A 10,842-nucleotide genomic window follows, 5' to 3' on the forward strand; every position below is an offset into this window, starting at 1 on the left:
ATATTTTGTATAAGCTACATCAAAAATGACTGAAAGTGAAAAATATATTACCCTTCTTTATAGAACTTTTGGGGGGCACCAACAAGAGCCACATTATTATTTCATGCCAGTTTTCAGCTCTGTGGTTGTACCAGGCAAGGTTAGTGCTTATTGAAAATAACACCAGGACAGGGCTGTATAATGTATTTACAGAATGCAAGGGACCCAAATATATAAAACAATCTTGAAAAAGAAAAATGAAACTGAGTACTGACACTTTCTAATTTCAAAACTAACTACAAAGCTACAGTAATCAAGACTGTGTGGCACTGATATAAGGATAGATATATAGATGGATAGAATAGAATTGAGAATATAGAAAATAAACCCATACATATGGGCAATTAATTTTTGACAAGGATTCCAAGCCAATTGGATGGAGAAAGAATAGTCTTTTCAATAAATGAGCTAGAATAACTGGATACCTGTGTGCACAAGAACAGATTTGGACCCCTTCTTTATACTATATAAAAATTAACTATAAATGGATCAAATTCCTGAATGTAAAAGTTAAAACTATAAGATTCTTATGAGAACTTGGGCTAGGTAATGGTGTCTTGATGTGATCACAAACAAGCAAAAAAAAAAAAAAAGACAAAAGATAAATTAGACTTCATTGAAATAAGAATAGAATAAAATGAAGGATCTTTTGTGTTTCAAAGAACATGAAAAGACAATCTGCAAAGTGATAGAAAACATTTGAAAACCATGTGTCTGATAAAAGTGTAGTATGTAGAATGTATAAATAATTCCCATAACTCAACAATAAAAAGACAACACAATTTAAAAATAGGCAAAGGATTTGAAAATTACCAAAGATATACAAATGGCCAATAAGACGTGAATACATGTTCAACATCATTAATCACTAGGGAGATGAAACTCGAAACCATAATGAGATACTACTTTGTACCCATTAGGATGGTTAAAATAAAAAAGACAAACAATTGTAAGTGTTATAGAGGAGATGGAGAAATTGGAATTCTCATACATTTTTGATAGGAATGTGAAATGGTGCAGCTGCTTTGGAAAAAGTTTGGCAGTTCTTAAAAATTTAAACATAGAGTTATTATACATCCAGCAATTTCAATTTTAAGTAAATATCCTAGAGAATTAAAAGTATACATGTATACAAAAATTTGTACATGCATATCCTTTGAGATATTAATAGTAGCTAGGTGGAAAAAAACCCAATGTACATCAACTGATGAAGAGAGAAATAAAATGTGATATATCCATACACAGGAATATTATTCAGCCACAAAAAGAAATGAAGTACTAATACATGCTAAAGCATGGACAATCCTTGAAAACATTGTTCTGAGTGAAAGAAGTCCTCTATGAAAAAACACATATTGTGTGTTTATATTCATATAAATTGTCCCAAAGAGGCTAATCCGTGGAGTCAGAAAATAGATTAGTGGTTGCCAGGGTCTGGGAAAGGAAGGATAGTAGGGCGTGATGGCTAATGGGGATAAATTTCTTTTGGAGGTGATGGAAATGTTCTGGAAGTAGATAGTGGTGATGGTTGCACAACCCTGTGAATATGGTACAAAGTAATGAAATATACACTATAAAGGGTGAGTTTTATGTCATATGAATTATAACAATAAAATATTTTGAAAAAATATAAGGAAAGATCAGCTAACCAGGAGGTCAGAGAAAAATCTTAGTCTATATGTTCCCAGATCCCTTATCTGTAAAAGATCTACTTCATTATCTTTTTTGTTTTCCTGAAATGCTTTAAGTGAAGTACTAAAGAATTTCAGACGTGAGATATTATGGTTTGGATATGAGGTGTCCCACAGTAAGCTCTTGCTAGACAATGCAGGAATGTTCAGAGGTGAGATGAATAGATTATAAGAGCTGTAACTTAATCACTGGATTAATCTATTTAATATTTTAATCTAAATGGACTAAATGGGTGGTAACTGTAGGCAGGTGAGGCGTGGCTGCTGGAGCAGGTCACTGGAGGTGTGCCTTTGGGATTTTATTTCCTCCTCAGCTCTTCACTCTTTCTCCTTCCTGACTGTCATGAGTTGAGCTGCTCTCCTCTGCCTCACCCTTCCGCCATGATATTCTGCCTTGCCTCGAGCCCACAACAATGGAGTGAGCTGACAATGGACTGAACCTCTGAAACTCTGTGCCCCAAATAAACCTCTCCTCCTCTGGTTTGTTCTTTCAGGTATTTGGATCGTGGTAACAAAAAGCTGACTAACACATGGGATATGCCTTTTAAAATCATTAATTTATTTTACAAAGTGAAAGCTGAAGCCCAAATAGGTTAGGTCACATTCCAAGGCCCCCAGCTGATGAGTGGCACAGTCAGGCCTCAATCCCATGCCACCATGTAGCCATCCATGTATTATTCTGGACTCACTTTTCCCTGCTCCTGGGAAAGTTCTACATGAATTAAAACCCACTGTTAATTGTTGTCTGAAAAAATATTAACTATGCAAAAATGATCCTTTATGGTATTAAAACAAATATTACCCAATCTCAAATCAATTTTTTTAATAGTAGTGACTTGTGTGCAGGTGGCATAAATGTTTTACAGATGAGAGAAAAACTCGTTCTTCATCATCATCACATCATCTTTGTCCTCATGTTCTTCCTCCTCTCCTCATTTTTCTGCCTTCCCCCTGTTCCTCCCTTTTCTTGCCTTTTCCAGCCTACCCCTTTCCACCTGCACCCGGCTGCACATCCTTTGATTGTTTCTTCAAGTGACATGGTTTTATACTAAGATTTTTTTGATACAGAGAACAGAGAGATCATTCTGTCTTTCTTTCAACAAAGTTTTGATCAAAACTTGTTTGTACCATTAATAATTTCAGGAAGCTTCGTTCAGGCTCACAGCTCTATTAGAAATGTCACGTACAGGGCTGGGATGTGGCTCAAGTGGTAGCACGCTCGCCTGGCATGTGTGCGGCCCAGGTTCGATCCTCAGCATCACATACAAACAAAGATGTTGTGTCCGCTGAAAACTAAAAAATAAATATTAAAAAAAATTCTCTCTCTCTTAAAAAAAAAAAGAAATGTCATGTACATTTTTAGGATTGGTGTCACATTTGGGGAAATCTCAATCAAGTTTCTTTCCTCTGGGGGCTGTAAGAGCTCAAGGCATTTTGAATTCTCTTGTATGGTAATAAATTTTAAATATTTTTCATTGGTAAAGTTCATTAAAATTGTGTTGGTGTTGACGTCTTGTTATAGTGGTGTATTATAAATGGTATGCTGTCTTTGTTAATGTCAGTATTTTGTGCCAGATGAGCAAAAAATTTAAATATTTTCCCAATGTGTTGATGATTCACTATTCTTCATTGACTGGATTATCAAACAATATAAGAGTCTTTTCCACATCTATTCAAAAGCTATCCCTTTCTTATAATAACTACTTTTTGGAATGATCTAAATACATGTTTTAGATACGTTTGTCTTCTTAATGTTAGAATCATTTTAACTTACATCATGGTTCAACATTATTACCTTTTTAAAAATATTCCATTTATTTAAAATACACTCCACTCACCCCAAATGAAATTCATACATTTAGATAGGATCTCAATGTGCCCCAAATGCAACCCAACACAAGGAGGAACCAGAAAGAGGCAATGGTCATAACCAATAGCTTAGAGTAATTTACTTTGGAAAATTAAAGAAGAACTAGGCCATGTGGACATATTTCTAGGGCTTCTTTCAGGGCCTTGGAAGGGATTCATGCAAGGTAGAGGACCTGAAGCCTAAACTCTGTGGGCGGTTTGGTATATCAGCCTCTGGTGATGCACTCTAATCATAGGAGCACATATGTTAAGACACATGCTACATCTCTGGAGGGCATGGCGTTCGTGCTTACTCAGGTGCAGCTCAGGTAAAAATGGCCTCATGTGCAAGAGACGTTTCAGCTACACTGCAAATGGAGTTGAGCTCGGCTAGATGTTCCCCATGGGGATTAAGGTAAGAGACAAGCCAGGAAGGTGCCTGAACCCCGTTTTTTTGTGAATTATCTAATCTCCAGCTGCTCCCCTATCTCCTAACTTTCCTCACTCCTCTCTTGACTTCTTCTGTGGAGGTGGCATAGCAAGGGAGCTGAGATTACAGTGTACAGAGTCCCTCAGCCTGAGTGCAAATCCCGCTTCACGACTGACTTGGTCCAGGGAGAGTTCTTCTGGGAATCTTCTAACTGGAATTCAATGGTGAGATGAGTTGCTGGACTAGGAGAGGGTAAAGCTAAGTAGAGACAAAGGGGGAGATGCATGAAAAAGTGAAAGGACTCTAGTCCCAGCTCCTGACACCCATGGATAGAGTGGTGTTTACAGCTTTACTTCCAAATTGTCCTTTCAGACCACCTCCTTGTGGGGTGTAAGCTAGTTTGAATGTGGTTTCCATTACTCATGACCAGAAGCATCCAGTCTAAATGTACCCCTATACCTGTTTCTCCTTCGGATGTCCCCATCCTTATAATGGCACCAAAATACACTCAAAAGTGAACCAGAGCCTGAAGTCATTCATGGCTCCTTCTTTCTCTTCACTTCCCTACAGTCTCCACATACAAGGGGCTGTGAACAGTTATGCAGGTTGGTCATTGCGCAAGAGCAACTGGATAAGGAAGTGAGTGGGGACTGAGGTCCAGCTTACTCTCTGCTTGCTGAGCTGTGATCCCTGCTGCAAGGCAGTTTCCCCAGGAGTGAAACTCAGTGCAGAAATCCTGCTTCCTCCTCTTGTCACCTGATTACCTTCTCATTCCCCACTTTCATCTCTCATTGCACCCTTTGCTTTTCCTTAGAGCATTTCTCACCATTTATAACATTAAATTTATTCACTTGATTCTTTGTCTAATGGCCATTTCCTCCTCAGCTTTTAAGCTGTATGAAAATAGGGAGTCTGTCATCAAAGGTCTCCATTGTACCCACAACACCTGTAATTATTTGGCACAACAGTCTCCAATTCTATGCCTCCTTTCCATCCCCATCACTGCCCCATTTCAGGACATGCCATATCTTCTCTGAGCAAAATCAATGATCTCATGACAGATCATCCTATTTCAAGTTTTGTTCCCTCTTATCCATTCTGCCAACCCAAACTGACCTTTCTAAAATACAGGTTTATTTATATCCTTTCCCCATTTTGATTCTTCTGTGACTCCCTATTGCCCTCAGGATAAAGGCCAAATGAGGCCCACTGTGGCTCTGTCTCTGCCTTTTCCCCATTTCACCTCTAGCCCCTTCCCTTTAAGCACATAGTTCTATAGGCATGGCTTTTTCTCACCTCTGGGTCTTTGCACTTGCTGTTTTCTCAGCTTGGAGCACCCTCCTTTGATCCTTCTTTCCTGACCAGTTTCTTCAAGACTGTTTTTAGAGTTTATCTGTTTGTCTATACCTTCCCTAGAATGGTTAGGGAACCCTCCCCTCTGATCCCATGACACATACACCCCTATTATAGTGCTTCATTCTTTGAAATATAACACGCTCCAAATGTTTCCCAAGGGCAGGAACTGCATCCAACGTTCTCTGTTTTTTCCCCAACACAGGACTTGCCATCTGTTGAACAGGTAAAGTCCTGAATGAGCTCTCAAGGGCCTCAAAGGCGTGTAAAGAACCCTGAGAAGCATCTGAGGAAGCAGCCAGAAGACAAGCAGAGCTTCACTAGTAATAGAATGCTCCAGGTGGCTTCTTGGGGACCCTGTGTTGAGGGAGCAGAGGCTCTCCTCAGATCAGAGAGTGGATCCTTATGTGTGGCACAAGGCTGGTCCTTCTGGCATGGGCCCAGGACTCCACAATCAAAGCCTTGAAAGTGGGCCTGTAGGTTTTCGAGAAGAGGGTTTGCATGGGTGGAGATATATGTGGACAGGGAGAAACTTTATCCAGAGACGCACAGAGGTGGCTGTGTGTATGTGGTGTCCCTCCGTGGGCTTTGTCTTCTCTTGTTTCTCAAGCTACAGCTCAACTGGTGCCTCATTCAGGAAGTATTCCTCATGCTCTGGCTAAAACCATGACCCCTCCCCTGCTCTTGGAGAGTTTATAGCCTGATGAACACCTATACCCACTGTGTTCCTGTGCCCTCTCCTCACAGGCTTTGGGCCCTGGGTCCTTGAGATGAGACAGTACAAAGATGTTTCAAGCATGGGTTCCTGAGTAGAGAAGCCTTTCTGATTGTGCCCTCCCCTTGTGGTTACACCCATCATTAAGAGCCTTTAAGTGCCATACAGCTTGCAATGCTCCTCCAGGGCCATTTAGTTTTTACTTCTAATGCCATGAGCACCCTCCCATCCTTCTGGGAGAACCACTGACTTGTGTGTGGTGATATACCTCAAGGTTGGAGGAACCTCCCCTCCTATTAATAGAGACAAGCATCTTCCTTTCTTGCTGCCTCCTTGCAACCGTCAGCCGCCTACAGGGGTCGCTGCGGGACAGCTGGCTCAGCCTGCGGAGTTTCCTCGGATCCTGCTCCCACGCCCAGGGAAAGCCAAGCCATCGAGCCACCGTGGTATAAATTAGCGTTTTTATTTCCAACACCTGAGCGAGCGAGCGCCCGCGGCTCTCCCGCCCGACGTATAAACATACAAAGTCCCTGTTTCACCACACACCATGCCTCAGAGATAAATACAGCCCTAGGGGCTCCTGCTCTGGCAAAGCAACTCTTATTTACAGGAATAGATTACAAAAGTATTACAAAAAGTGGTCCTGAACCGCGGAGGGGTAGGGGTGGGGTACGGTTACACCAGTTACATTTGGGACTGGAGCGCACCTCGTCGGCTATGGGAAAGAGTGGGTGTCGCGAGGGTTTTGGAAAAGAGGGGACACGCCACTCCCACAAAAAAAAAAAACCTGGGCATGGGGAAAGGGGCGGGGCTTAGGTTTGGGAGGGTCTCAACCCAAATGGAGTGGGAGGCAGGAAGGAAAGGGAACCTGGCTCCTCAAGGATCAGCTATGGCTCATGGAGAAACCTCAAATGGCCATCACGTGGGTATCAGGGCAGGGTGCTTCGTGGAAAACACGGGCTGAGTTCTTGCCCTGTTGGGGGGACGGGAAAAACTTCGGTTCTCCCACCTCGGGAGGGGTCGCTTTTCAAGCGCAGTTGGGAGGAGTGGCATTTAAGCTCTATCTTTTGGGTGCGAGATACCCTAGGGGTACCATCCCTTGGGTAGGCAGCGGCGCCCTCTGACACTGCAGCCTGCCCCTTTCAGAGCACTTGGTAGATCGGGTTAGGGTTCGTGCCTGCAGGGCACTGCGGGGCGGCTTCCGGGGACGGGGCAGGGGTTCCACGCTCGCCCTCACTGGAGTCAGCTGCCTCTTGGAGTGGAGGTGACTCTGGTGTCGCATCAGTCATCAGGAGCGCGGGCGCCGCAGGACTCTCAGTGGAGATGCGCTCCACAATGCTGGACAGGCAGTCGAGGCTCGACACTGCAGCACTCTTCCCGGGCCTGGGCTCTGCGCGGGGAGGAGTAGGCTAGTAAGCAGGGGTTGAACCATGGCAAGTCTCTCACTCCATGGGTCCAATGCTTTGGGGCAGAGGGGACACTGAGGACCTACCAGAGTCTGGGACTGTCCAGAGAGAGTGGGGGGGGGCGAAAGGGGAAGTAGCTGAACATTTAGGTTTTCATTCCCTGCACCATCACCCAACATATATGTATGCTGGGGGTGGAGGTACTAGTTAGAGGGAAGACGGAACAGCTCAAAGGGGACGGGGAGGCAGGGCTAGGCCGGGTATACGCACCGCTGGGTGCCTCATTGTAGTAGGCGCCGTCGTAGCAGGTCCGCCGCCGGGCGCCGCTTGGGGGGCCGCTATAGTCCATCTGTAAACGGCAAGGATGACCACGTCAGGTCGGCGGGACTGCGAAGAGCCCGAGCACCACTCCCTATAGCTGCCCCCTCCCCAACTCCAAAATTTCAGCCACGAATTCCGGGACCGCGTCTGTTGGTCTAGCATGAGCTCAGATCTGCATTATGCAGGGCCAAACAAATGAAGGATGGACGTATCTGCATTTTTAAAAATATTTATTTTTAAAGTTTTTAGTGGACACAATATCTTTATTTTACATTTATATGGTGCTGAGGATTGAACTCAGTGCCTCAAGCATGTTAGGCGAGCACTGTACTACTGAGCCACAACCCCAGCCTCACCCCATCCACCGCCCCCCCCCCCGCCAGTATCTGCATTTTGGAAGTAGGGATAAGTAAAGAAAAAGCGTGCCTTTATGTTCGCGGAGTAGTATTCTAATAGCTCCGCCAATCCTGCGGATCGCGAAAGTCTTGCGCACCTCCACAGTAATAGGCTGCTCTTACGACAGCTGCCCAGTACACCGGGATCCACGCCCCCCCCACCCCCGCGACCGCTGCCCAGTTCACCAGGAAGGCCCACCCCTCAGGGTTCAGTTCCCTGTGTTCAGAAACGCGTCGCATATATCCCTAGCGCTGCCTTCTTTTCTCCTCCCGCCTGGGGTACCGGCCTTACCATGCCGTCAGAGCAGTTGGAGCGTGGGCTGGACGCGTCTGAGTCGCCGCTGTAGTGCTCGCCGCTGCGGCCTGGGGGCAGCGGGCCCGGCGCATAGAAGGCAGTAGCACCAGGTGGCGCGGCGTCTTGGTCGCGCAACAGAGCCTGAAGGCCCTCGATGTAGCGGATGGCATTGCGCAGGATTTCCACCTTAGGCAGCCGCTGGTTGGGGTTGCTGGACGTGCAGCGCTTGAGCGTCTCAAAGGCCTCATTAACTTTGCTCAGGCGGCGCCGCTCACGCATGGTGGCAGCCTTGCGACGGTCTGCGTTGGTAGTCTTGCGCTTGCAAGCCTTGCAGGCCCACAGTAGGCAGCGGCCCGCCTGGTGGTGCCCGCTGGGCGCGCGCACATGTTCATCCTCGCGCGCGCTGGGGGCCGGGAGAACAGCTGCAGGGAAGTGAGAGTGCTCCTCGGGCTTCAGGAGCGCTCCCACGTGCACGAGGCGCGGGTCAAGATCCTCGAAAAAGCGCAGGTCCGGGGAGTCGAAACATGGGTCGTCGTAGAAATCGTCTGCTGTGGCAAAAGAGCAGAGGGAACCGTCTGGGCCCGTCAAGTCCACGTCTCGGAGCGGGGGCGACAGTAGCTCCATATCCCAGCAGGGAACCTGGCCTCGCTCAACTTGAAAAGGCAGGAGTTGCCCAGAACTTTCTTGTCACTCCAAAGTCCCGGCGGTGCAGTGGCAAAGTGCCGGGCGTTTGAATGCACGCCCGACTGTCCTCACCCCGCCCTGTCCTGTGGGGCGGGACGTGTGGAAAACCAACGGAGCGCTCTGGGGCTTCCTTACCCCTAACTTCGCGCGCGCCAGGAGCTCTGGGCTATTTATCTGTGGTAGCCTAAATGCCCGGGTGCTGGAGCAGGCGGCTGGGGGCGGGGGAGCCTAAGGCCAATAGGAACGGAGCGGGGCGGAGCTTGGGGTCCCCAGGGTGGCGGCTGTGGCCTTAGAGTGCCCCCCGCCCCTCCCTCTGTACTAGTGTGCTTGTGCTCTGGCCCCTCCCTAGATAGGGAGAGAGGCAGACTGGCAGCCCAAAGCCAGTAGCGCCTCGTCTTCCAGCACACCCTTTCCAAGCCTCCCCAGCACAGGACACTTGCGTCCACTGGGAATGCTGTCCGGGAGCATTCATCTCGGAGTTTACTTTGGACCCCAGTCTGTCGCCTGTTTTTTAAAGGAAAGTAGAAGCAGGACAAAGGTAGAAATCAGACCAGGAGAGATCTGGAGGGAGACGCAGGGCAATAGGGCAGATACACCTAGACCTAAGATGGATGGTGAAAAAGTCACCCAAAGAAGCTGAGAGAGCAGAAATCTAGAGTCAGGGGCAGAGAAGCCTATGAGAGACAGCGAGAGCCGAAGATCTAAGTGGGCGTGCCTGAGACAAACGACGTGGAGGCCATAACACTCGACCTGTCTACCCAGGGAGTAGCTCTGCAGGACGCGAACTTAGCCATATTTCCTGGAAGCTTAGGAACTCTGCTACACCTGTACAGGAGTTGGGAATGGATGCTAAAATTTGGATCCTGCCCAGGTCCAGAGGTCCAAAGGAAGGGAGGCAGATTCCTGCTCACCTTAACCTGCATGTTTCCTGCCCACCTTAAACTGTCGGGTGTCCGGAGCCATGACTTGGGGGTAGGCTGAGATGCCTCTTTAGTTGGGAAGAAAACTCCCTCTGCCAGGGGGCTTGTTTTTTCTTTCACTGTACAAAGCCTTGGGATGTGCCTTTTGTAAAGATCACCAAACCCAGGACCTGGCCTGAAGACCACCCCACCTACCATCAGAGGAGTCTTTTGGGGATTTTGTGGAAGACACATCTCCTCCAAACCCGCAGTTTCCACTTTATAAACCTGGGAATAATAACTGTGTCTTGAAGTCATTGTGGTGGTGATGAGAATCTGAATAGAGGGAGCATGTGGAAGCCCTCAGTGGAGGTGCAGGGGTATGCTAACTAGAGTCTTGCTTCTGTCCCCCGCATTTGCAGGAGTGTTATGTCCAGTAGCTTCCTAGCCTTTGTCTGGGGCACTAAGTCCTGGCAGGGACCTGTGCTCTGGAGGCCTCAGCTGTGTCTCTTCCCTGCAACTCACTGGAGAGGTTGGGAACAGAACGGGGAGGCCACAACCTCCCAAGAGCTCTGGCTTCCCTACAAGCCCCAGCATATCCCACTCCCATGAGGTTGTGCAGCCTCTTTCTGAATCTGCAGTTCACAGCTCTGGGGCACCCAACAGAAGGGGGCATGCCTCAGGTCTTACCTGGGAAAGATGTTTGTCTAATCATGTATGTAGCCACCCTTGCCTGGTCTTCCCTCCAGTACACCAGAAATTTAAG

The 10,842-nt window shown here is 47.1% G+C and overlaps 1 protein-coding gene across 1 annotated transcript; it reads right to left on the bottom strand.

Moving 5' to 3' along the window:
- Nucleotides 1-6,520: 6,520 nt before the first annotated feature.
- Myod1 (myogenic differentiation 1) lies at nt 6,521-9,354 on the bottom strand. Its single transcript, XM_005326754.5, has 3 exons — nt 8,491-9,354; nt 7,753-7,831; nt 6,521-7,466 (listed from the first exon to the last, which is right to left on the bottom strand). Exons 1-3 carry the CDS (start codon nt 9,115-9,117, stop codon nt 7,219-7,221), a joined length of 954 nt encoding a protein of 317 aa, XP_005326811.1. The 5' UTR covers nt 9,118-9,354; the 3' UTR covers nt 6,521-7,218.
- Between the last annotated feature and the right edge of the window lie 1,488 nt (nt 9,355-10,842).

The sequence above is a fragment of the Ictidomys tridecemlineatus genome, chromosome 4, assembly GCF_052094955.1.
Source record: "Ictidomys tridecemlineatus isolate mIctTri1 chromosome 4, mIctTri1.hap1, whole genome shotgun sequence".
NCBI lineage: Eukaryota > Metazoa > Chordata > Mammalia > Rodentia > Sciuridae > Ictidomys > Ictidomys tridecemlineatus.